This window comes from Clavelina lepadiformis, chromosome 8 (genome assembly GCF_947623445.1).
Source record: "Clavelina lepadiformis chromosome 8, kaClaLepa1.1, whole genome shotgun sequence".
Taxonomy (NCBI): domain Eukaryota; kingdom Metazoa; phylum Chordata; class Ascidiacea; order Aplousobranchia; family Clavelinidae; genus Clavelina; species Clavelina lepadiformis.
The window spans coordinates 2,554,244-2,580,666 of NC_135247.1; the positions used below are offsets into that span (position 1 = coordinate 2,554,244).

At 38.4% G+C, this 26,423-nt stretch overlaps 2 protein-coding genes across 9 annotated transcripts; one reads left to right on the plus strand and one right to left on the minus strand.

The window, feature by feature from the left end:
- The first annotated feature begins 450 nt into the window (after positions 1-450).
- LOC143468105 (nuclear pore complex protein Nup98-Nup96-like) lies at positions 451-11,810 on the plus strand. 3 transcript variants are annotated; one of them, XM_076965090.1, is made up of 36 exons: positions 451-622; positions 709-804; positions 929-1,159; positions 1,324-1,521; positions 1,625-1,734; positions 2,052-2,234; positions 2,306-2,410; positions 2,629-2,779; positions 2,996-3,145; positions 3,369-3,559; positions 3,670-3,741; positions 3,855-4,066; positions 4,159-4,299; positions 4,378-4,447; positions 4,747-4,947; positions 5,034-5,175; positions 5,288-5,426; positions 5,665-5,842; positions 6,006-6,182; positions 6,341-6,535; positions 6,806-6,921; positions 7,021-7,110; positions 7,310-7,396; positions 7,497-7,661; positions 7,731-7,907; positions 8,010-8,350; positions 8,427-8,708; positions 8,837-8,994; positions 9,114-9,254; positions 9,361-9,503; positions 9,688-9,912; positions 10,028-10,094; positions 10,235-10,406; positions 10,508-10,662; positions 10,725-10,890; positions 11,117-11,810. In XM_076965090.1, exons 1-36 carry the CDS (start codon positions 580-582, stop codon positions 11,359-11,361), a joined length of 5,715 nt encoding a protein of 1,904 aa, XP_076821205.1. In that variant the 5' UTR covers positions 451-579; the 3' UTR covers positions 11,362-11,810. The 3 variants fall into 3 exon arrangements, with proteins under 3 accessions (XP_076821205.1, XP_076821208.1, XP_076821207.1); XM_076965093.1 differs by having other exon boundaries at positions 10,767-10,890; XM_076965092.1 differs by having other exon boundaries at positions 932-1,159.
- On the minus strand, positions 11,811-25,670 carry LOC143468103 (uncharacterized). 6 transcript variants are annotated; one of them, XM_076965088.1, is made up of 26 exons: positions 25,417-25,670; positions 24,663-24,758; positions 24,436-24,518; positions 23,096-24,247; positions 22,862-22,977; positions 22,657-22,737; positions 22,397-22,476; positions 22,214-22,329; positions 20,973-22,071; positions 20,753-20,872; positions 19,642-20,578; positions 18,846-19,566; positions 18,597-18,670; positions 18,293-18,443; positions 17,569-18,174; positions 17,278-17,474; positions 17,005-17,211; positions 16,647-16,729; positions 16,422-16,575; positions 16,167-16,308; positions 15,994-16,087; positions 13,311-13,472; positions 13,056-13,148; positions 12,812-12,951; positions 12,516-12,656; positions 11,811-12,327 (listed from the first exon to the last, which is right to left on the minus strand). In XM_076965088.1, exons 1-26 carry the CDS (start codon positions 25,512-25,514, stop codon positions 12,206-12,208), a joined length of 7,065 nt encoding a protein of 2,354 aa, XP_076821203.1. In that variant the 5' UTR covers positions 25,515-25,670; the 3' UTR covers positions 11,811-12,205. The 6 variants fall into 6 exon arrangements, 3 of the variants coding, with proteins under 3 accessions (XP_076821203.1, XP_076821202.1, XP_076821204.1); XM_076965087.1 differs by having other exon boundaries at positions 18,846-20,578; XR_013118951.1 differs by lacking the exons at positions 11,811-12,327; positions 12,516-12,656; positions 12,812-12,951; positions 13,056-13,148; positions 13,311-13,472 and adding exons at positions 14,192-14,459; positions 14,651-14,758; positions 14,853-15,068 and having other exon boundaries at positions 18,846-20,578.
- Positions 25,671-26,423: the final 753 nt, after the last annotated feature.

The window sequence follows — 26,423 nt, forward strand, 5'->3', positions numbered from 1 at the left end:
ACTAGCATTTAATGAATGAGGCAAATACAACCAACATTATGTTGATATAAGACGTTCTTTTTGGGAAATTTTTCTATGATATTTAAACTCCATCTGGAGAAAAGTAGGCTTATTATTTAATTTTTGATTTTCATTATTATCATTAGACAGTTTATGCTTTAAGAAGGATGGAGCTGTAATATCTATCTTGGTTTTAAGCTTTGTTGTCACAATTACAAACACTAACTTTGATTTGCATAAAGGATATATTCAGCACTGAATACTTCTATTCTCCTCTGATTGTGTGAGTTTTGTAGGATATAAATCATTGACAAATCAATTATTTTTTTACCGGAAGTATATATACGTATATATAGAAGTGTATATATATACCGATATGTGCCTAGATCTCTTTACCACTCTGAAGAAGCATAACAATAACTTACAAGTATATGTTTTTGTAAATTGCAGTGTTTGAATATGTGCAATCTATAGCTTATGTTACAATATATTATTTACGATTGTGGATTCTCAACTTCTGCCGAAATATTGACAAACTTTTTTGCGTTATATGTGTGGAGAATAAGGTGAACAGCTGTCATGTTCAACCAACAGAAAACCGGTTTTGGAAATACTGGTTTTGGTAAGTTTTCATAAACCGTTCTGGTTTTGTTAAATTTCATAAAACGTTAAGATTCGATTCGTCGAACCTGTTTTTTATTACATCAGGGCAAAGCAGTGGCGGTTTATTCGGCAATAAAAGTAACACTACAAGTGGGGGATTATTTGGGTCTTCAGCTGGATTTGGATCTACCACCTCTTCAGGTAAATCAGTGAATCTCTAAAGTATCTGAACATAGTCCTAGTTATTACATTTATTAGTGGATATCGTAATCTAGATGAAATAGTAGAGTCTAGATATAATAGATAAAATTTTGTGACTTTTTAGCAGGTTTTGGTGGTTTCGGAGGTAACACGAACACTGGGGGGATTTTTGGGACGCCAGCGCCTAAACCCAGTGGTGGCTTGTTTGGTACACCGGCCACTCAGAGTGGATTTGGAACCTCGACTTCTGGGTTTGGGTCATTTGTATCTCAAAGTAGTGGAGGACTGTTTGGAAGCAGCACCCCTGCATCAACATCTGCTGCCTTTGGTGGATCCAGTTTAGGTTTCGGTGGCAGTAAGTTCAACCTAGATTTTATTTCTTCTCATATGAGAATATGAAATTCAAATTACAAATACAGCTAGCATATACTGGTAACTTTGGTTGCGATGATGTTGTATTGTGATTTTTTCCAGTATATCAGCTTTTCTACGACTTCTTTTATTTTTCATGTGACCCAGGTTCGTTTGGTCAGCAGCAAACTGGCACAGGTGGGGTGAAATTTGCCCCGACCACAGGTTCGGACACGATGATGAAGAATGGTGTGCAATCAAGCATCACCACCAAGCACCAGTGCATAACAGCCATGAAAGAATACGAAGGAAAAAGTTTTGAAGAACTACGCACTGACGATTACCTAGCAGGAAGAAAAGGTCCAGGTAAGCTTCCAAGTTTTCATGTTTTTTATCTTTAGTTTACAAGCAAATAGTTGGAAAATTTGCGTGTCCTTTTCACCTGCCGCTTACTTGTCTTTGTTTAAAGCTGCTGGAGGTGGTGGGTTTGGCACTACATCATCTGCCGGAAGTGGTTTCAGCTTCGGCCAGAAATCAACCGCTTCAGGTGGAGGCCTCTTTGGCACTTCAACAGCTAAGGTTAGTTAATCTGGTTTACTTGTTTTATTTTTTCAAGAAATAGATTATTACATCGCACCTATTCCTATAATACACTTATCCTTATGACAGAATTCCAAATGACAATATCTTAACTAAAGTACAGTTGTATCCTCAAGTTCTCAACCATAAGTGTTGCACAATTTGGGATTTTTTGTTTTCACAGTAGTGCAATGCGGGATGTTTTCATTTATGAAAATTGGTTTTCCAGAAAGCGATATAAAACTATTTTATATACTGCTGTAAGAATTTGTCAAGTTTCAGTCAAACATGACAATTTTATTTGTTTACTCTCCCAGCCTGCCTTTGGCAGTAGTGGTACTACGGGAGGACTCTTTGGAAATACCAACACTTCCACCAGTGGTAGTATTTTCGGTCAAAACAAGCCAGCATTTGGTACAACTACAACAACTTCAAGTGGATTTGGGGGGTTCGGTAACACAACCGGGAGCTCCTTATTTGGGAATACTGCAAGCAAACCTGTATGTTCGCTACCTTTATTCATTGAGATGTGACTTTTATGAAAACAAGCTGCTGACAATAATGTTTTAAGGGTGGAAGCATTTTTGGAAACACGGCAACCACAAGTAGTGGAGGTTTGTTCGGTAATACGGGATCAAGTGGATTTGGAACAACAGCTGGGTTTGGTGGTGGTGGAGTAAGTAATCTCTGAGTTTTTTTTAATACTTATTATAGTTAGATAGATTGTTTTATATTAAAATGCTTACTTTGGGCAAATATGGCAAACATATTCAATATGTTAACAAATTCATATGTTCAATATTAAAACAAACAATATCTTCCATTTGTTGACAGAATTGCAGTGCTAGAATCATTTCTTAATTGCATTGGGTAGAATTTTTGTTATTGTTCTAGAATCTGTTCGGAAATAAATCAACTGGATTTGGAACCGCTGCTTCCACTGCAGGGGGCTTCGGTACAACAGGAGGATTATTTGGAACAAACACATCTAAACCTTCTACCGGATTATTTGGTAACACTCCTGGCTTTGGACAAACTAACACAGGTATAATTATTTTGTAAAAGCAATACGCATGGTGTAGTGTGGAAAGAACTGTGTTTGTGTTTACACATATATGTTCAAATAGACACTCTGATTTTAACTAATGTGCTGTATGTACAAGACATTCCGTGTTTTGAGAAAATAAAATTTTCTTACATTTTTAAACAATAACTGACTGGCCTGAATAATTACATTGTGTTAACATTTTTGCTTATCAAGGTTCCTTGTTTGGTGGAAATAAACCAGCTTTTGGAAGCACAAACACATCAAATACAACTGGTGGCTTGTTTGGAAATACATTAAACACAGCAAATACACAGAACAAGAGTATATTTGGCGGTTTCGGTTCAAACACTGGAGCTAATACAGGTAAAACTGGTTGCTTTAACCAGTTTTTTTGCTTTAATAGTGGTCCTGTTGTAGATAAGAGATTGCGCAAATATTTAATGCGTTTATGTTCTGTTTGCTTTGCAATTATCAAATCATTAACATTTTGTATGTAAGAACATTAGCTTTCAAGGCAAGAGACAATTTGATTTTTTGTGTATATTTTCGACGAAAGTCATAACTTTGCCCATACTTCTAAATTAAGGTGGAAGTGCGTTTAATTTTAATGTTGGCGGAAATACATTGGGTGGTGGGAGTTCAATTGGTGGGTTAGGCGGTGTAACAGGCCTTGGAGGTTCATTGTTTGGTCAGCAGACAGCCACAGGTGGGCAGCAAGCAGCCGGTGCATTAACCTTGTCAACCGCATCGAACAAGCAATCTGCAGATATGTTACAGGTTTGTGTTATTTATTTCATTGTACTTGATATCTGTCTGATATGCATGATTTTAGTAGTACACCGAGAACATTACTCGAAGTTGAGTTTAACCCAATTTTATGTGTTTAGGCTTTGCTCACCACTCCTTTTGGTGATTCTCCTTTGTTCAAGAACACATTAGACCCAAACAAGAGACAAGAGGTAAGTGTTTTGAAAAGTCTACAAACGCAAGTTATGCTTCACTGGTTCTACTCTGCTCGTATTTAATGTAAGAGTAGTCTTAGCGCAGAAATGAGTTTTCACTCTTTGTTCAGATTTTGAAACCCACAAATCCCGCTGCACAAAAAGCAGCCATTCAGTCTCCAGTTTACCGAGTTTCACCCGGACCAAAGACAAAAATTAAGCTTAAAGTTCGTGGCAACAGTTCAGTAGGAATCACAACAAGCCATGGGAGACCTCATCAGTTATTTGCAGGGCTGGAGCCAGAAGTGGAAGCTGCAGTGAGCAACAAAAGCTTTGTGGGAAGGTAATTAGCAGGCGTCTGTAATGGACATCACGAAACAAATGCATTTGTGTGAGAAACGTCATTAGTAATTGTTTAACTCAATCTATTTCAAGGTCAAGTGTAAAGAGACTTACTATAAAAGTGACGCCGAATAGTGGAAGTTTTCCTGGGACTCCTCAAGGATCTGCGTCACCATCTTCTTCTGCTCCGGGATCAGTCACATCAGAAAATGTGGGGAGGGAATCAGACAGCAGGTAATATGACAGAAGTAAAAACCCATTAAGACAAACAGAAGGCAACAGGTATCAGTTTGAACCCTGTTGTTTTGACAGCTCCAGTAACCAGCATGCAGGACCAGCAACTGATCGAAATGGTCTCATGACCGACCTAACTTCAAAGCAGGTAGATAAAAGTAAACCTTTTTTTATTCCCTTTCGTTTTACTGCGTCATGGGATAGGAAATGCTCTGAACAAAATGAAAAGAATCATGTTGTGTGTTTTTCACGATGTCAAGCGAAGATAAACTTCTAACCATTGTAAATAATAAGATAATAATCTAATTGAAGATTGATAAAACTAGTGCAATAAACAAAGTCTCGAGTGCACAAAACATACTAGAAACAAAAAAGGGATCATCATAAAATAGTATTGAAATGAACATGCCCATTGATTTCATTTAAAACAAAATCAAACATTCCCAGGCGATAGATAGTGAGACAGCTCCTAAATTGAGAGCATTCACGGATCCTTGCGATGATACGATGATTGCTCTCAATGTTCGTACATCTCGAAGTGAACCTGTCACCACCAAAACTACATCCCCTACAGCTACTGAGCACAGGTTAGCTGCGCTCGATCGAGAAACAGAACGAAAAGATTTGAAGGAAAATGGCTCTGCAGAGGTTAGGCTTTACTATGACATCTTCCCTGTGGGTTAGAAGACATTATTTTATCTAAAATTCTTGAAAATTTTGCGCTTCATTTTTAGGAAATTGGTTCTGAACCTCACCCAGCCGGCATCAAACTCACGCGTAGCGGCTACTATACAATACCAAGTATTAAAGAGCTTGGCAAAATGGTGGATGAAGACAACAAATGCAAAATCGTCGATTTCACGATCGGAAGAACAGGTCAGATTTTTATGACCAGTTTTTGTGTGGCACTTTGCCAGAAAATATACCAGTCTGACTTAAAAAGATTGTATATATTTTATCTTGAACATATCTAACTCTTTATATGCAGGTTATGGATCTGTGTTCTTTGAGGGAGAGGTTGATATCACAGGTATGGACTTCGACTCAATTGTCCACATCCGACGAAAGGAGGTGACCATCTATCCTGATGATGATGAGAAACCTCTTCTCGGAGTGGGACTCAACAGGTATAAGATTTGCGTCGTTGATAACTTACAAAGAAACTTGTACCCACACAATGGCAGCGGAATTGCTTGAGGTTTTATTTCCTATGAAAAATTAATTTACTACATTAAAGCCGGCTGATTTTATAATAACTGTCACCTGATTTCGTCTTAGTTTTAATCCTGTACTTTGTCTTGGTGAATTACACCAGACCCCAAACTTACGCATTGCTCTGAAAGTTTCAACCTGACTGTTTAACAGGCGGGCCGAGATCACGCTTGACTGCGTGTGGCCGACCGACAAGACCACGCGCGAACCAGTAACCAGTCCTGACAGGTTGAACCACATGAAGTGGGCACAGAAACTGGAACAAACAACAACAAAGATGGGGGCGCGCTTTAAGGAATATCGCCCCAATACTGGGTCCTGGGTCTTTCAGGTACGATTAACTTCGTCTTTCTGCAAGTTTTGCTTTAGCGGAGATGATCAACCATGCAGCTGTATCATCAAGATCACTTGAACTTTGTTCCAAATCAGTGTTGTGCATGTGAAGTATAGAGTAACGACGAATGGCAGCATAGTGAAGTAAAATGTAATGATAGGTGAATCACTTCTCCAAATACGGTTTGCCTGAGAGTGACGATGAAGCTGGCATTGAGGTCGACCAACCTAAGGAACAAAGGCCTAAAGATAAAGCAAAGTTAGAGAAAGTGCTGTCAACAAAAACAGGTCTATGGTCTGCTCGTGTCAGCAATGATGATTCTGCGAAAGCAACAAAGGTACGTATATAGCAGAAAATGTGAACAACTAAATATCTTGTAAAAACCTATCCTTGAATGTTATTGTAATTTTCTTTCGGTGCATCATATAACTCAGTCTTGGCCATATTTTTTTAACAATGAAATTAAAAATTCTTAAAATGATTTTTTCTTACCAGCCGAAAGTTGGGCTTGGTGGTGAAGAACCTGTAATTTCTTCATCACATCACTCTAGCGATGAGATTGACAACCTCGAGCAACATGATGATGATTTTGCTGAACCTCACAATGGCGCCATCACTGGATTGCAGCAACCACTTCCATCTTCCCACAAGATGGCAGTAGCAATGGGCGTGAAAGCTCAAAATTTGCAGGTAATTACATATTACTCATGTTATAGACAGTTTAAAATGTACTGCACTCCAAATTACCATGCTAGAAAATCTAAAGAAACGATTCCCAGTTATTGAAAGAGGGATACCCACATCTCGAAGCTGTATAGAATTGGCTTCTGGGTTGCATTATTATACTGTTTTGCTGTTATGTTTGCAACTTCTGGTGGTATGAAAATGGATTTTACATCGGTACAGCAACACTAAGTAACTTTATATCCCTGATCTTCAATGATAAACAATTGTTTTTAGTCAATGAAAGCTTCATTCTTTGGCGACGACGACGATGCTGAGATGTTAACAGAAGAATCAAACCAGGCCAAGACGAAATCAAACATTTGCCAATCAATGATACAAACTGATAATAGGTATGAAGAGATAGAAGTGACATCTTGGGATAGTTTTCCCTGAATACAGGATGTAGCCTGCGGTTGTATTCCTTTACTTAATTGTCTACTTGTTTTCAGATCACCAGATGTTTCACAGTCAGACACGCAGTTAAGCTCATTCCTTACCCACCAGATGGGTGATATGCATTCTCCATCTGTCTTTGCAATGTAAATTTGTTGTTCATCATGTATTGTGTGTAATGTCATCTTTGTCATGCATTTGTATTATACTTTTACTGCATGTGCTTCTGTTATCTATGCTGTGATGTTTTTATTGTCGTATTCTTTATTGTGATTAAATGTGACGTGAGCATGCAACACCGTGTTTATTTCCTGCTGATGTCTGAAACTGTTAACCACTTCACAGGAATGCCTTACGAAGTGGTGTCCAGAAAAAGTTTAAAAAACTTTCATCTGCGGAGCTGAAATCGCCGCACACTCCTTCATTTTTGAGGTGCATATCAGCAAATTTTTGTAGCATGATGAATTAGCAAGAGGTGTAGCTTGTCATAATATGAACGCGTATTTACATATTGTTGCCATCTCTTGATCAGAGTGTCTGTGTCTGGTGGTGAACTCTCACCACTAACAGCGACCAGCATGCAGCAAAAATCTGACACTCCAAGAATGGCAAAACCTCCACCAAAAATGCCGAGCGTGATTGCACCAAAACGTCTTCCGGCCAACTTACCACGAACGTTACAAATGAACAAGGAAAGGTGAACTATTACTTTCAGTTGCATTCCGATGCGAGTTTATCTCGTTTCTAATTCAAGTATCTCATTCAGTATGCTTGGGGATGCTTCTTTATTCCTCGGTCGATCATTCCGAGTGGGCTGGGGGCCGGGCTGGACATTCATCCACAGCGGCAACGTCACCAACCTTTCCTCGAAAGATACTAACGCAGGGAAAGAAAAGGAATCAAGCCAGTTTGGTTTGTTTTCGTCACGACAGCATAATCAAGTGTAAGTGGTCATAGTTTTTTTGTGATCAAAAGATTGAAATGCTGTTTTTGTCTAGAAGCATAGCCAGTTGGAATTAATCAAAACAAATACTTCGGTGCACAGATATCAACCCAACAGTTTCACAGTAAAAGTTGAAAGAGTAAAAGCAGCTCCTCAGCTGACAGTATCTTCTCCATTGGATCTGGATGGAGATGCAAGTGCTGATCTTCCTTATTTGGATGCTGCTCTTCGTCACAGTGACTTTGTTGCACAAATGGACACAGCAGAAACAATACCAAAGCAACTTTTATCTTCATCAACAAGTTTCGCAACATCAGTCTTGCAGCAGGACCAAACAACGCTTCCACTGATAGTACCATCAACCAGTGTGAATATTATAAAGGAGTACGCTGATATTGCTCAACGCGCTTGGGATAAAGTGCAGAGATCCCATCCAGATTCAGGTGGATTTTAGAACCAGCATGCGCTTTGCATTTAAGTCATTGCATACCAGCTTACATTTCGCTAATTGTAATGTAGGTTCTACCCATTTGTGCCATCTGGTGTTTGGATTATGCCAAGCACTTTGGGGTAGAATTCCTGTGGATGATCACACGGAAATTGAGGGTGAGGACGGCTCATCATATCAACACCAGGTGGCGAGGAAAAGAGCTTACGTCCTCTGGTTGATCAATGCCATACGAGCAGATGTAGTCGTCGGTCAAAGAGATGAGCTCACGAGCAGCGAATCACTTGATTTGACTTTATCCTACGTTTTAGAAGGAAGAACAGACAAGGCTGTTAAACACGCCCTTAAGTCAGGTATAAACGCTGACATTTAAATCTTTAAGTTATTGCTGCTGTCCTCCGTTATCATGGAGCACAGGTGTTGGAGAAACAATTGTGTATGTGCACTTGCACAACCTTTTAAATAATTCCTTCTTTTCAAGGAAATGGGCATCTTGCCTTGTTGCTCTCTCTCTCCGCAAGTTCCGTTGCCAGTCGGATTATGGTTGCCAAGCAACTGGTTGAGTGGGAGGAGATCAAAGCGGACGAATTTATTTCCGACTCGGCATTGAAGATTTATTCCCTGTTGGCCGGCAAGCCTGTAAGTTGTGTAGTGTTCAGCATTTGAAAGCCGGTGATTTGTGAAACACAGACACAGTTCACTCATAGATATGCACAGCATAGGTGCAAACTCAAGGTTATGTTTTAAAATATTTTCAGATTTGGCTTTGCAGCAAAGGAAATGTGAACACTTGCGGGGGCTTGGACTGGAAAAGGAGTCTTCTTGCGCATATTAACTTTATTTCTGACCCTGTCGCGCCAATTGCTGATGGCTTGCTGTTGTATCGGGCTGCATGGAAGGTTTATGTTTCTTCTAAGCCCTTAAGTTAAAAACTTTAGGCATAAGGACCTTGGGCATGCTAACTTCAACATAAAGTCTTGTACAATGCATGCTGTGTCGTTTCAGGGCGACAGCGAGTTTGGAGTGTACAGTGCTGCTCCCCTGCCTAGTTACGTCGAGCGCACAAGACAGGTTGTGAATGACAGTGAAAAGGAAAAACTGAAAGTCCGGGATATCTGTTATCATCTGCTACAACTTTACTGCAAACGGTTAGTCATGATCTAGCAGGAAATTCCTACCAGACCAGTTTGTAAAGATTATAACTAAACAGCAGTTTTTAGTCAGTCAGCAGGTTTCTGTACAGTAGTGATGTCTATATGTCCAGCTGTGGCAGTTACCAAAGTCGTCGGAAGCCTAAAACCTTTGTTTATTATTTGTTAAATTTTTGTGCAGTTCACATCGGCTTGACACCACCCTGTGTCCGTCTTCGTCAGTTCCCCATCCGCTCGACCATCGTGTGGCGTGGCACGTGTGGCGGATATTACACGCCGCCGGTTATCGACGACACCTAAACGAGACGTCATGCCGCAATTTGCACACGTCCTACGCCGCCCAGCTTGAAGCTCATGGTCATTGGCATAAAGCTGTCTTTGTCTTGATGCATATCACTGATGACAGGTATGGAAAAAATATAATTGTTTACGGTTTTTCTGGTTTTATTTGTGTTGTGTTTAGTGTGTGTTGTGATTGACGATCAAAAGTGTTTTATGTGGTGTTTGTTATTTGTTTGCAGAGAAAGAGAAATTGCCGTGAGGAATTTAATTGGTCGTCACGTGGTGTCTGGACTATCCAATCAGGAGGTAAATAAAGACGTCATTGCTTGCTGTTATGCTCGGTCCATTATGAACAGATTCCTTTCAATTTGTCCGTAATTTCGAATTTTTCCATCATAACTCCGAATTTACACTGTCCGTCAAATTGATCGTACTTTGTGTTTCAGAGCGGTGAGCAGTTCATCACACAAGAACTTGGCGTTCCCGAAGAATGGCTGCATGAATGTCGCGCCCTACACGCCAGATACACAGACGACCATGCTACTCTCGCGCGCCACCTGCTGTTAGCCAAACATTGGAAATCTGGCCACGACGTCGTGCTAAATAAAGTCGCTGCAGGTAGTTCGCTTCGCGACAGATAACTTTTCACCGTATCCGTCGTCATGGCAACGAGTTACAATAGTCACACGTCACATAACTGACTCGGTGTTGTACCGTAGACGCCCTGATTGAAGAGAGGTTCCACTTCGTTTGCGATCTGCTGCAAATGATTGAAAACTCGAACGCCACCAGATTTATACCTGATTGGGCAACCTCGGGCAAAGTGTACATCGATTATGTCAAATTAAAAACTTCAGTTCAAAGGTTACAAGAGGTAAAAAAGTTGACTGATTTTGTAAACAATAAAAATCTGCTCATAGTTGTTACCTGTTCCAGACGATGCTTGTTCCTAGATTAACTGCCATATTTCGTTGCCAGGGAAACGTGACGTCTTCCGAAATCGAAATGGCACTCGAAGATTTACAGCCGGAAGTGACATCACTCTGTCAACGTGTCGCAGAGTTGAAATGTTCGACACCAAAGGACCGACTTGCGCGTGCAGGTACGGCTGCACTTCTATAGTTAGTAGTTACGGTTCCGTGTTGCTCGCATTGGTATCAACTTAAGCGAAAAGAAGTACAAAGACATGGAAGTTCACACGACCCAAGTTCCACCAGCGCCGCGTATTTGTGCCTGTTGCACCTCACACATAATAGGGCTTTATAGCCAAGAATCGAGATCGACTTCTGTTTCTTAGCTGTAGTTGAAGTGTATTTTGTGTTTTCCAGAAATGGCGAAGCAGACTTTAAACCTCCACAACGCGTTGCACGCTCTGCATAGAAGGAATGAAGTCCCAAAGTTTGATCGGAGCCGTCCATCCACCTCTCTGCTCCTGGATGCGGCTCCCACGCATCTCATTGCTCCTCAAGCGAGCCGGATGCTTCTTCTGGAAGACTACGCGCTCGACGAGCTGCGTAAACTTGTCAGTAATCATTTTACGGAGTTGTTATCACTGGGAAAGTCTGCGAAGTGACTCGCTTATACGATGCAAACAAGTCCGAGCCGCTTTTAGTCCCGGGGGGGCAGAACTAGCCCTTGTCATGGCGTCATCGTCCAGTGATGAGCTGGTTTAATAATTTGTGTTCACTGCCCGCTATGATCAAGTGATGGTGCGTTTCTCAAACTGCAGTTTATTTTTCGTGAATTTTTTTAAGACTGCTTTCCTGCGCGCTATTGCGACTGCGCTGTAGCGATTTTGTATCATTGATAGCTCACACTTGCGGAACAATATGTGATATAGCTAAAATTCAAGTTTGCGATTTTGTGTTACGTCATAAACGCGTCGTACGTAATAATTTCCGGTCTTGCAAAACAGGCGTCCGTTTTTTGGTATACAAGTATTTTTATAACAACCTTGCTTGGATTAACAGTGGAGTCTTTTCCTTCAGTAAAACGAATGAAAATTAAAACGAAATTCTGGAATATCATTGTACACTTTGTGGAGGCATTTATTAGAAAAGAAGTTCTGAACAAAAATACTGCAAAAAAGAAAAGCGTGAAATAGGCTGGTTAATACTAGCAACATGCTAATGCAGTAGTACAGCGAATATATAAAAACCTTGTATGATAAAAGGCCACGTCTTAAAGAAAATAAAAAACATTTTAGGCCCAAACACAACAAAAAATATAATGGCGGACAAATGTTAGTGGAACACAGCTAATCACATAATATCTAATCAAGTTGGCAAGAAACCAGGCAACAGCAAAAACAGCTTGCTTGTAAGCTGTGTAGCTATGAAGGTAAGTCTTTCGGCTGGTTGTTCCAACTTTGCGATGTCAATGCTAAGGTCAGGTGCTTGGTCTTGAAGCGAGGCAAATCAAAGAGATTGGAAATCTTCTTCTACCGGGTACTTGGTGAGAGAAAGCATGCTGAAGGTCCCGATGCAATCCAGAGCCCATGAAGAAGAGACGGCAATTGCTTTGTAACGAACTGATAACTCTGGGAAAAATTTTAGAATGGTTGTTCAACGTTTTGAAAAAATAAGTCCCTAAAACGTGACAGATTAATTATGTAAAGGTATAACTGGTATATGTTTAAAAAAGATTAATTGCAATTGTGAAAAACGTTAGATATAAGAAGAGTGAAGATCAAGGTGATTTACCCTGGTGATGTTGTCAACAAAGTACCTGTATAGTTTGGTAAAGTGGAAGAGAAAGAATCCGGATCCAGTATTATGATCCTGGATTTCGTCTGATTGAACCGAACAAGATCCCGAGGTTTTTTGACGACTGTTGCTCCACAAAGCTCCAAGAGTTCGGTGAATTGTTCTATAAAGCGGTGATAAAAACGAAAAGAAACTCTCGTAACCTTACTAGGAAAGTCACAGTATAATAATTTAATCATTTCTTAAAACCGTGTGAATCACAGCTTCTGATGTTGTTGTTAATTCATAGCCAAAAGGATGAGTATATTAACAACGAACCTGATGTGAACAATTCAAACTGCGGGAAGCAATACGCCACATATCCTTGCATGAGCTTAAAATCTTTCGACTCTCGAGCTCGCTTTGGACCAAGCGATGGCGCACTTTCCAATTCGGCATTGTCACCAAGAACTTCAAATCTGTGAAACAATTTTAACCACACAATTTCGTTGTCAAAATTTGTTTGTGATGTAGAATGTGAGCCACGTAAAGCTGTGGACTAATATAAACATAAGAAACTCACTCTTCTTCGGGCAAAAGTGTCCTCTGCTTCAAACTTTGAGTTACCCATATTATGCTGACAATCCAAATTTTACTCGCAATTGCTTGCAAGTACCTGGCAAAGAAAATCAATTATTTAGAAAAAGCAAATGATTGATATTTAACATAAAAAAACAAAAAACTATGTGATGCTGACAAAATATTTAGGAAAAAAGAATGTCATGGTTCAAGTTAGTAGGCGGCTAGTCACATCAACGGTTTGCCTTTATCATCTTACTTCAACGTCCTGTCACATCTTGAGTCCTGCGTTTTCACAATAAGATGAGTGATTTTCCCGGGAACAAAAGTGTCGTAAAATTTTCCCTGATATCTCTTTGCAAAGTGTTTCACAATCGAAAGACCTTTTCCTTTTAGCCCACTTGCCATTATGCCAAGTTGCCTGCCATTACAATGACGTATACACTACGATGTTTCATTTTTTCACCATTTTGAAATTTAAAAAAGCTTGGGTTCTCCTTTGGTGGTATTTTGGGCGCAATGAAAGAATCAAAATTTTTTTTTGATTTATGACGTCATTTTGAGGTTTCACCCACTTGTTGAAGTTTCGGTAGGGGTGCATTCTTCTGAATTGGCGATATGTTGGTAACCGATTGAGCTACGATTAAATTGCCAAAAGATGCAGAATGGCTGACTTCCTATAACCACTCAATACATTTTAACTGTATTTTTGCTTGAGAAAAAAATTTATTTGAGATAAAGCAAAATTTTGACATATTTTGCATACCAGCCAACATGTCAGATCAACTATTAATTATTTGAAGAAATTACTGATGGAAATATTTCAAAATAAAAACGTTTGTGATCCAACAACAATTTTTCACTAGCATGAAAAAACAATGCGATTATTTTAAATGTAATTTATAAGTTTAATAACACTTAGTATACTGGGATGCTCAAGTGGTAGTCATACTATTGGTGGTTAGTGCTTTAGCCTTACTGTTGGTTTGAAGATGGCACTTACCAGATCAGCTTTATCCAGTGCATTTATTTAATATTAAAAGCTTGCTGGCAATGCTTTGCCTACCAACATGGATGTTTTGAATCACTATTATTTTGAAAGTAAGCGCTTAAGTGAAACAAATCCAAAGCTTACCCGGAAAGCACCAGCTTTCAATGATGTTAAAGAGAAAGTTGTCCAAGAAGTTGCTGATCTTTGGATGCAAGCAAGCTTCCCCACAGTAAGTTTAACAAGGATCGAGACCAAGCTAAAACAACTGATTAAGAAGTTTAATCTTACACGAAAAAGAGCAAACAAATTAGTTAACAAATTTATTTGACATTTGTAAGTGCAGGTGTAGTATTGAGGAAAACCCATCACTGAAATATAAAAATCTTGCTTGCAGTTGTGTTTTTGAAGACCAGATACCTTCAAAAGAGATAGATTTTCTCAAAGATCAGCAAACCACAAGAAAAATGATCATGTCCTCAGTTACTGGAACATCAGTTACAGGGGAAGTACAATAAAAGGAAAAAATGGTAGACAACAGTTTCCGCAATGACGAACTGTGCTTAATAGTGTCAGCTTCTCGTTTTCTTACATTGTTTCAGTCTATTTACCCTCCTTTGTAATGATACATTTTCTTCCGAAAGCTTGTAATGGTCCTTTTCTTACTCTTTTCCCACGCAACCTTCTTCTTGCTTATAGAGAAATCCAGCCAGATGTTGCTGATATGGTGATGAAGTATTACTTGGACCATGCGGCACAATGGCTTAACCCCCAAAATGTGGCTTAAGTGTTTATTCTCAGGTGCCACCTTACCCAATCGAGGTTGTTAAAGTCTCCACTTTCATGCCGCCATCCATCGATGTACATAACTTACTTGTATGAATGTAATGCTGGTTTACAACAATTTTTCACATTGAACAGCACACAAGCATCTTGCATTGTTTCAGATGACGTTGATCCAGAATTTTAGAAAGCCATTGAAACGATAATAGGTGCAATGAAAGCAAAATTGGATGGTTGAAAAATATTCTGCAGGATAAAATTTGTGAAAACAAATCTACTCTCAGGTGTACTGATTTTCGTTTGCAAGCATACCTGTGCAATATGGATAACAATTAGTAAAGACAGTGGTTTTTTGTGTCAACATGAACTGTTATTTGTGTTGGTTGTTAGTTTAAAGAATAAAAATAAATTTGAATAATAAATACCGTTTGTTATTTGGATTACGGGAATGTTCTTACACAGTAGAATATCGCTTAAGTTGAAATCAAAGTCGCAGTTTAACATAATTGTTTACTCGATCTTTCCGAAAATACTGATATAACAGTTATTTACACAAACTTTTAGGTTTGTATAGCAAACATTTTAAGTTTATTTTAGATTTATGTTTGTATAGCTTATGTATAAACTCTTTTGCTTTTCATGGCCAAGGTCAAGGTAAAAGTTTACAATCACCACCAAGGAGAATAAAGGTCTGATTGGGAACCATATGGTGATTTGCATCCAAAAATTGTTAAAACTTAGGTTTTTCTCAAATAAATTTTTTTCTAGAGTAGTAATGCAGTTAAAATGCATTGAGTGGTTATAGGAAACCAGCCATTCTGCATCTTTTGACACCTTGGTCATAGCTCTAGCTCAATCGTTTACCAAGATATCGCCAATTCAGAAAAATCCACCCCTACCAAAACTTCAACAAGGGGGTGTGACCTCAAAATGACGTCATAAATAAAAAAAAATTAGATTCTTTCTTTGTGCCGAAAATACCGCCTAGGGAGACCCCAAGCTTTTTTAAATTCCAAAATGGTAAAAAAAATGAAACATCGTAGTATACACAGTAGGATATTGCATTAAAAGGACAGTTAATGTGAAAGTACCATTCCTTCAGTGCAACATATCGCATTTTAGACACCTAATCGTTACATTAACTATATCCCTTATGACATCACAAACAAACCTGCCATCAGGATCTAGTTGTGAATGAGACCGGTCACTGAAGCTGACACTACTGGCAAGGGGAGAGTGCTTGGACATATTTAATGAAATGTCACCTGATTAAATAATGGAAAATATTAAGTTCAGCTGAATACTTTCACACATAGAGCATAATATGAATCACAAATAACTTACTTCTGTTAATCCTGTTGTCGAAGTAACCGAATTGCTTTGGCGACAATGGTTCACGCAGGGGTGTTTCCATTGGCTCTTTGTGGCTGTGTTGTTTACTTGAGCATGCACTGTTCAAGTCTTCGTGCAGAGTTTCCTCCACAACCTGAAATAAAGTAGTTGATGATCTGGCTGTTGGGTCAAGGACAAGCTTAAGTGGATTCTAAAATGAAACAACAGGTTTGTTCTAATTAAACCAAAGCTATGGTTGAACGTTACCGAGAAACTGTCCTTGACAAGTCTGATTCCTTGACCAGGTGATAGCGATGACTTGTCGGTTACTTGGTTAACGTTTATAGCTGGATGTTGATCGTGGTAGTCATCTTGCTTCTGCTCCAGATTTCCACTTTCACTTCTCGTCAACTCAGAGATTCTAGAATATCGAGGAACATTATTAACATGGTTTAAACGTTAAGTTTAAAAACCACTGCAAGGTGCTGTTACTTTTTCAGGAGGTTATCCACACCAGACACATCTTTTCTGGATGGAGGTGGTGGTTGGGATGGTGGTGGAGTGGGAGGTGGGACCTACAGGATGAAATCGGATGCTTCATACTTTATAACTTTTACCAGTTTATGAAAGAGACACGTTTTTATTTCAAGAAAAAACATATATATCATCATCTGAATAGTCCCATTAAAGCAATAAGTTCTTCTATCTTTACCACATTAACTGAATACAGTCTTAGTGTATTTGGTGATGGTTGTATTTCAATATTTTTGACTTTGTTCTCAAACTATATATCTTCGATCAAATATTTTGGCCGTCCCTTCGGAGATATTTTTAAGCAATAAAATTTAACCTGAGATTCTGTAATTGGTTGTGATCCTTTGATTAGAAACTCATCATTCTCTCCATCAACCTCTTGCAAGGTGTCGAGTTTTTGTCCTTCATTAATATGATGTCGTTCAGGTAAATCATCTACGTCTTCCTCGTTTTCTGACGATTCTTCACTATTCTGAGGTGACAGAGGGGATTCCCTTAACTCAACCATGTGTCCATCGTTTATCTAAAACAAGCAAACAATTAAATTGTGACAATTATCTTAAAAGTAATTCTTAAAATATAAACGTACTTGAGATTGCTGACTCATTGTTTCTGTATTCAAACAACGATCAGTTGAAGAGTGACAAAGCACTTCTGCTTTTTTCTCAGTTATTGGTCCAAATTCTTCAAAACTTTCAGCATACATTGCAAGGGATCCGATATCTTGAGAGTGTCTTTGACTTTGTGCTTCCATTTTTGCACTTGCGTTGTCACAGTCAACATCACCTGTAATTATTATATTTGATGATTTCTTTCAACTAAAACAACCGATGCCTGAAATTTAGTTTTGAGAAGAATAATCTCGGGGATCAAAACTGACTTGGTTTCTTGGACTTTTTGGGATTAAATGACGGTAAACTGTCATCCTCTTCAGAAGAAGAAGACAGCACCCGAGTTCTCTTCCTGGAGTATTGAGTTGGAGGAATCAGATTGCTCTCAAAACTTTCGTTGGTGCATTGTACATCTGACTTCTGGGAATTCTCTTGTGAGGAAAATGTTATCGGTGTTTCTTGAGCTATAGCTTCTGGAAAATTATGATCATCATCCACGTGTCTTGCGCTACTCGGGTTACTCAAATCATTGCTGGCAGCTGCGATTTCTTGTCGATTTAATTCAATTATTTTTTTTGATGCATGATGTGATTGATTACCAAAATCGGCATGTTTGGCAAATTCACTCCCAGGAAAACTTGCAGCCTTTTCACTGCTTTTTGCCAAAGAATGTGGATTTGATGTGACACCTGCTGGTTGTAACAAGACAGGAGGAAGGCTGCTATTAATTTTAACATCACTGTCATCACTGAGAGCAAGATCTTCCATGAGACTTTTCTCTTTATCTTGCAAGGAACAGTTCTTTGGAGTTTTATTTTCAGTCGACAAGGAAGATAGGACAGGTTTGGTTCGTCTGCCAACCTGTCTTCTACAAACTGCAAAAATTAAACCAACAACAATGATTAAACACAGAACATGAAGCAACGTTAAACTTCAAACTACAATGCACCATGAAGCAAACTGTCTAATTTCATGACTTCGAACAAAACTCACCCATCATGGTCGATGACTGTGATGACACAGAAGATGAAAATGAGCATCTTTTAAAGACGAGCTCTTCTAAACGAATGACTGCTGCCTTTATCACGTCATCACCAAGTTCATCTGTTGTTTCCTTCATTTCTTGAAGCAGGTGCAACAGTTTCTGAAGAAAATTAAGGTTTCTAGCAATAGATACTTTAGTCTACTGGACTTTTTGATTGAAAATGAGGCCATTTATTGTAAAAATATTGTAACTAACTCAATTACCAGTCTCAACCAACTCATTTGAAAAAAAATATCCAATAGAAATATGTACTTGATGGCTTGGATTTCGAAGACGGTTAAGTGCTTCTTGTGGCGACAAAAGTTGAGAATTTCCTGGATTTTGATCTTTAAGGGTACCCCAAAAATTTTTACAAAATAAACGAAGAATGTAAAATAATGTAAAACTCATAGTCACAACATAACTCATATAAATGAATGTAAAACTCATAGCCTAGTACAAAACATAGGGCATAATTTTATAACCAGGAGTAACAGACACATATTACCATATCACACAAACCTTGATCGTAATGCAGTTTCTCTAAAGTTCTTTTCCCCGATGAATCACCAGAATCTGTGATCAACTCAGCAGCACTCACTTCCATTGAATCTTCCATTCTTTTCTCAGGTTGCGATTGGGAAAAAAATAACGCACTGCATGGAATCTCACTAGATTGTGACTTCATAATGTCATCAACACCCTTCGGAAGCTGATCATCGTTTTTGTGCTCTGAGAGGATACTATCATCCAGTCGAGCAAGCACGACGGAAAGTTCGTTAAAGACGATTCCACAAATGTGCTGGTCTGACTCAGACACTGGCCTTTGCTTTTGAGTGGAAGTCTGTGGCCATGTTGAGGATATATGATCCTCAGATGAAGGCAGACCGGCATGGTTAGATTTAGACCTACGAGTGGGACTGCAGAATTGGGAGTTATCATTGGTTGAAGAATCATCCACAGATTTCGTCCTGGATTTTGTTGATTTATTAATGGACGTGAATGCAGGTTCAGAGACACGTTGCTTTCCTATTCTAGAAGGTTTAACTTCTTTATTGTGAGCCTGGGTTGCTTTTTTGTATTGAAAGAAGTTGTCAATTATCATCGGAGAATCAACAACTTTTGTCGTTTTTGAAATTTGTTCAAAATTTGACCCCTGGCTAGCAACTTTTCTTGTCTTGGCAGACGAAGGGTTTTTGACTGATTTCTTTATCGTAGTTTGAATAGACACCGGCTCATTGCTCTTTAAATTAGTAGACAAAAAATTGTGATCATATCTACCAACTGGTAAATTCCTATCTTTTTTAACAGAATTTACCTTCTTTTTATGTACCGGAGTAAATGAAATATTTTCTACACTATGTTGAATGCCCGCGGTGTTATCAGCTTCTGCCAAATCTGTGTCAGCTGAAGAACTCCTAAATATCCGTATTTTAAGTTTCGTTCCACCCCACCCATTTGATGTTACCATTCCACCAGTTATATCCTCTTTAGAAGATAAAGAAAAGCAGCTCTTCTCTCTGGGAGCGATTCGCTTTTTTATCGCTGCCTTTCTCACTGATGTCTGTGGAGCTTTAGTCGGGGTAGCGGTCTTTTTTTGTTTACCCAATATCTTCTCTTTTCTCTTTCTCGCACTTTTGTGGGGTGACCTCAGCAACACTTTTGGCATGGTTCGCTTTCGCAAAGTAGGTTTTAATGCAGAATGCTTCGCACTTTTTCTTACAGGCAACATCTGCTTCTGGCGGATGACACTCTTTGTATTCTTACTCACGGGTTCGAGTTCTTCGTTGTTAACATTTGCACTACTTTTAACTTCAAATTCATCACTGGTAATATTTTCAGAAAAGTGATTTTCCGATAACAGGGAATCGGAGCTGGCACAAGCGTAGTGAGAATAAACTTCAGACTTTTCCTCTTCCGCAGTAGATGCTCTATCTTCTTTACTCATTGAATCATTTTGAGACGAAGATTTAGAATCTCCCTCTACATCAATGTTCTCCTCACCAAGATTTTGGTCTTCACTGGAATCTTTGGATTCTTTTTCTAACTGACTAAGAGTTGTGTGGATTTCTTCGATTACTTTGACTGCCGGCTCTTTTCGTAACTCGTTGGACACTTTTACCAAATCAATGTTTCTACCAATAAGAGATGGGGCTTTGATCTCGGAAAATGCCTTTTCTGATGGCAGCACTTCCACCACAAGGTGGCTGTTTTCAGTTTCATTGTCTGTCGTCACTAATTCATCCAAAACCATCCTAAAGGAGAATGAAAGATATGAAAAACCATCTTTTCACTTTATGAATTATTACATTGCATCCACCCAAGCTTTGTTTACCAAGACTTAGTATGAATTGGGTCACAGAATAGCAAATAAATAAAATTTCTGACCGGCAAAAGATACATATTTACACTATTAACAAGAGAAATACCTGCAAGTTTCCAGAATTTTAGCTTTAGCCGGACTTTGTTCGTCATCAGAATTCTGCTTCAAAACTTGCTCTTTCTTGGGTTCATTCATTTCACGTAAGGCTGAGGGTTCATCAACTTTTCTGTAAAATAGATAAACAAGTAACAGTAAACAGACCTGGACAAAGAGCTGCAAAAGCATCATTGAAACAGAAATGTAGTTTAATATGCTTCAAAGGATACCTTTCAGTATCTGTAACTTGTTTTTTGAGAGATACTACTTTGTTGTGAACTTGAGTTTCCAAATGTTCTGCTGTGACAATATTGCAGTTAACTGTGTTGCCAAAGTCACCATCCAGTAGTTGGCTATTGCAAGGTGTTTCAACATAATAGGGGGTTGTTTTCGCCGAGTCATCCTGCGTTTCAGCAACACATGTAATCGGCATACTTTCTAGTCTCACGGGACCATTAAGATGTTTTGGAACTATTTTTTGAGGAGAACTATTATTCGGAGTTTTAAAAGAATTGTTCTCTATGGTTCTAGCAGTTGTCTCTTGTGGTTGATGGTGAACACTCACAGTTACTACAGCTGTTGTTGAAACTAGGACAGGCGTAGAATCAGTGGCCTGACTTTGCGGCAAGTTTGATGCAGGATGAACTGAGTTACTCTCTAGAAAACACGAGTTTTCTGGAGCGTTTAATGGTGAGATTTCTGGCAATGTCTCCAATGGGGGAATAGTTTGCGGACTTTCATTAGAATTTACAGCAGCTGTTTGATTTCTATGTTCGGTAGGACATTCAGGTAAGTTGTCTCCATTCGTTTTAATGAATTCTTTGTCGGACAACTTTTCTGAAACATTAGAGCACGCTGGTTCAACTTGCTGATCCAGTTGAAATGACTCTGTGATATTTACGACACTTCTGGCAGATTTCTCAACCAATTCAATTTCTTTTTCTTCAGGTTGTGCCTCACTAGAACCTATTAAATCTTCCAGTTCCTTGACAACATCTGCTAGAACATTTCCATCTGCGAAATCAACAGTTTCATTGAAGGATTCTTCATTTTTGTTTCTAATATCTTGCTTTTCTAAACATGATTCCATAATTTCGAACGTGCAATCAACCGGCACACGGATGTCTTTCTCCAAAGTTTCCTTTTCAGGAGTTGAAAATGGAGAGACACCTTGTGACAAGCCATTCACATCGAAAATGTTCTTCTGGTCTGTTTTCTTCGATCGACGAATTGTTTTAGTGATTTTTTTAAGACTTTTTGGTCTGCGTTGTTTTACAGATGGCTCTGGCAGTGGCCTGAGAGTCGGTTTGGCAAAATGGTCCATTTGACCTAAGAAATAAAATTCAAATGCCAAAAACATTTAAAAATATGCAAAGATTGTTCAAACCCCTATCTTCCTTTCACAACATGTTCGGTTTACAATCTTCAGTGTTAAGTTCAGCTAGTAAGAGTTATCAATAAAAATACGTACCATGGCCAGAAGTTTTAGGAATATATTGCTTGGGCGTATCTTCACCAAACACTTCGGCATTTCTGACAACATCGTGTTCTTTCAATTTCTTTAAGATTTTTGCCAGCCTCTGGTGCCTAAAAATCGTGCACCAAAGTCAGTCAAAAGAATGTGATACAGACTATGCCAAAAAACACTAATTACTTGACTACGGTTTTAGGCCAGTAAGTTTGGACTTGCGAAGCAGAAGTCATGTCTTCAAAATCACTCTCTCTTTCATTCTCCTATAAATAGTAAAGAAATCATACAAATACTATAAAATATACTTTAAAGTGAACAATTTTTTTCCAATAAAAATGACATCAACACAAAACAGATTTCTTGGAATTCTATAAACAAATGCCAAGATGGAATTTTATTTGGCAGAAAAATATTCGACTTTTGTGAAAAAACAAAACCTTCACCTCAGTCGTTGTTTTTTTGGCATCATCATCAGCTTCACTGTGTTCTAGTTGTGGATCAACGTTTTCGAGCCACTTGCTCACCTGTAGTTATAATACAGGTTATACCACAGCGTGCAAACACTTACCTATATGATAGATAAGCTTGGAAGTTTACAAGTAATTTGTGCACAAGCTAAGGTTGTTATGATACATTTATAGGCCTCACTTTGTCATTTGTGTTTTGTTGTATAATGTGGGTCACCTCCGATATCTCTTGTTTAGGTTCACTAGAGGCACTGCTGGTCTCTGAATAAAGCAAACGCCTGGAAATTCTGGGATGACCTATGCACAAATGTAGAAGTAGACTACCATATCTCATATATAAATATCTTAAGTTACCTTTACTGGAATGAACAAATCATGCATTCACAATCAAAACATCATATTTAAAAGAACTCACTTGCAACAAGCTTGTTAATTGCAGGGCTGTCTTCAGCTGTACTTGAGGTTTCATTGGCCTTGTTTTCCTGTATATTGCCGTTTGACTTCTTGGGCAATTTAGGTGTCCGTTTGTGATCCTGCTCCATTTGTTCACTGCTGGATTCTTTTCTCTCAGTAAGTTCAGTGTTTGCTTTTGATGGCAGATCTGATTGAGATGCAGCTGCTGCTTCACGACCTTCTTTCTCTACTTCCATTGATGGTAAACACTGCTTGGCTTCAGGAAGATCTTCTACGTTCATAAAATCTTTATGTTTTTTCACTTCCATTGATGGTAAAGAATGCACAGAGGCAGGAACATCTTTCGAGGCTAGAAGATGTCTTACGGGTGATATCAATTGAGGTGGGGGTGAAAATTGTTTAAAAGCATCTGTTATTATTTCAACTGGCAAAGGATTTGAATCATTTTTTACATGCTGGTTTTCCACAAGCAATTTCTGATTTGATGGCAAATTAGTGTCAGTTTCAATTGTTAATCTGTGGCTTTCTGTATCATTTATCATCTCCAGCATCTCTTTGTCTGCATTCGTTTTATCGTCCACAATTTTCTTGGGATACTTTTTCAGTTTACTGCCTTTTCTATCAGTTTGCGGAGTGTCTGTCTTTGTTCTTCGAGAGCTTTTTGCAACATATTTTGGTGTTTTAACACTCTTTACTTGTTTAGTGTCTTTCACATTTCCGGTGGTGTCATTTGAAAATCCTGTTCCCTTAGTGGACTTTCTTCGACTTTTCCGTCTACAAGTTTTTTTCATCTCTGTTTGATGTTGACTTATAGGAAAAGCATATGGGTCTGGAACTTCTGCAATCTCACCAAGAGAAACACACTTGTATTCATTAGGCGATTTATCAAAGTTGGTGTCCGTTTGATTGAGTGATGAGAGATCTGAACAAGGTTGTTCAATCTGAAGAGAAGGTTCCGGTATTGGAGCAACATCCTTTTTCTCTTCATCTTTTTGAAGGTTTAGCTTGTCAACAATATCGAGCAAATCAGGTGTTTTCTGAGCTTTCGCATAAAAGGAAACATCGTTTGTTGGGACTGGAGTAGTTGGTTCAGGAAGGGATTGCTCACTCCTCTTCTGCAGTGAGGCTTGCTTTGCCAAAATTTCATCATGCTCTTGATACAAAACATATAAAACAATTTAAATATCTTTTTGAGAAGTTCAGAACATGCAAATTGTGCAAAAATGACATCAGCTTTGTACAGGTTAATCAAACTTCAGCATTTTACTAAATGGTTACCACAATTTAAACTGCATGGCTATAAACATAAGTTTCAACAAATTCAAAATGAGTATGTATTACCAGCTAAATCCTCCTGAGATGATTGATGTACCGCATTGACAGCACTGACTATGCTTGCAAGGTAATTTCCTTTCCTTGACCCACTGTTGGACACAATACAATTACAACATGTATACTACCAGCAGGTATTGCAAAGTTAAACCATGTTGAGTCACCATGGAATCATACTACACAAGGCCACAAAAATGGTATTATTTCGCTCGCTTAAAAAAATGAAAATTAATTACCGCTTTGTAATTGCATGCTTGCAAAGAGGGCAAGGTATTGAAGATTCTCTTCCAAGAGCTGTATACAAACATTTTTCACAAAATGTGTGACCACACCTAAAAAGATAAAACATTTACAGGTAAGCACAGGTTTTTCATATATGAAATGTTCTAGAAGGACTTAAAATTTGTTCACAAAGTAAAACCAAAATTTGAGAGCTTTCAGTGTATGCTGACCGGAGCCCCGACAGTATGGCAATCGTGAACAAAAAATCATGCTTGCAAAAACGCAAATTTTGGCGTGATGGTATGCACTGAATCTACAATTCTTTGTTTATTTATTATAAATTGGCGTTCAAGCAACCATTTTTTTTAATTTTAAATCGTCATGAAGATAAAAAAGTCTTGTGCGCATGTTGATGGCTCTCATGCGTGCAGCTGCTACACTCGCCAGTATGATACTGCACTAACACACCGGGGGTACAGCAGGGGAAAAAAGTTATATCACAAAATCTGAGCTAAACGACGAGCACGCTAAACTTTTGATCTTCTTTAGGGTTTAAACAATATCACGCCGATAATCAAACAAGGCAAATAAACGCCGAGTTATAATAAATAAACAAAAAAACAATTGAAGCTTGAATGCACGTTGTCACGGCATGAGAAATTAAACAGTGTGTTACAAGACACCAACAGCTCAATAAAATGACAATAATCATAGCAAGTGAGGTTAATTCTACTACAGAAACAGTCTGATGATTCAGAAGACCCTTACTTCGTTTCTATAGGGTCTTTTAAAGTGTCAAGACAAATGGAACATTCCACTGCTTTCTGCAATTGATGTAGACAAGAAACAATCATATGTTCCGCCATCACTGTACTATATCTTGGATTCTTGGGTAGATCTTGATATAACAATTACCAATTCGACATCTGAACTTTTTGTTTACATTCTCGTAACGCTGCACGACAGGAAGTTTACCATTATTTAGCACTTCTAGGTTACAAAATGTTTCGCCTAAGATCCTAAGATTACCTTGACTTACGCAGTTACGCTATACGGTACACTGTTCGGAACTCGCGGGAAACACATAAACATCGCATAATCTTAAATAATCATAACAGCGGAATGCAAGATGGTAATCTCAAAACATGAAAAAATTAAAAAACAAGATGAAGGAATGTATTTGTAATGAAATGGTTGTTTATCGTTCCTTATCCTGTAAGGGCGACCAAATCACTGCAACGTTTGTTAGTAGAAATGTTTAATGTCCTCGATGTAAATGAGCCTTAAGGTCGTTGTGTGCTTTTCTTAATCTTAGAATTAATTGTTCACCTCGACAACTGTATATTCTGATTATATTGAAGCTTCTTTGAACGAATACATCAAGATAAAACATTGTGACAGCAACAGCATAAAGACATGTTGCGGCGTTGAACGTAATAGCAAGAAGAGACTGGTAAGAGATAACTCGTACTGCACGTACAATAACAGGGAAGCAATCGATTACGTCACGCAGTGTTATGCTTCGCTGATTCGATAGATGAGAATTTTATGTCGTACACAATCTTATATTACATTAATTCATAATATTATCACATATTAAATCCTCTTCGATAAAAACAATGAAAACTGAAATTTTAAGTTATACGATTCCGTTTTTAAATAGGGTTTCTACTACACAAACCCAACAAGAATCTTTCGCATTACCTCATGTTAAAATTGTATTTTAATAATACAAAAAGATTTCTTGCAGAGGAAGTAGTTTCACGCATTTTGTA

What these genes read in the sequence shown, in the direction of transcription:
- LOC143468103 (XM_076965087.1), bottom strand. Translation starts at nt 25,514, where the DNA reads ATGGCGGAACATATGATTGTTTCTTGTCTACATCAATTGCAGAAAGCA. An exon ending in TGGCCTAAAACCGTAGTCAA is followed by an intron (nt 22,330 to 22,396) that starts GTAATTAGTGTT and finishes CACGATTTTTAG; the next exon opens with GCACCAGAGGCTGGCAAAAA. An exon ending in CAACTAGATCCTGATGGCAG is followed by an intron (nt 13,473 to 15,993) that starts GTTTGTTTGTGA and finishes TTGTAATGGCAG; the next exon opens with GCAACTTGGCATAATGGCAA.
- LOC143468105 (XM_076965090.1), top strand. Translation starts at nt 580, where the DNA reads ATGTTCAACCAACAGAAAACCGGTTTTGGAAATACTGGTTTTG. An exon ending in AGCAGGAAGAAAAGGTCCAG is followed by an intron (nt 1,522 to 1,624) that starts GTAAGCTTCCAA and finishes CTTTGTTTAAAG; the next exon opens with CTGCTGGAGGTGGTGGGTTT. An exon ending in GGAATACTGCAAGCAAACCT is followed by an intron (nt 2,235 to 2,305) that starts GTATGTTCGCTA and finishes TAATGTTTTAAG; the next exon opens with GGTGGAAGCATTTTTGGAAA.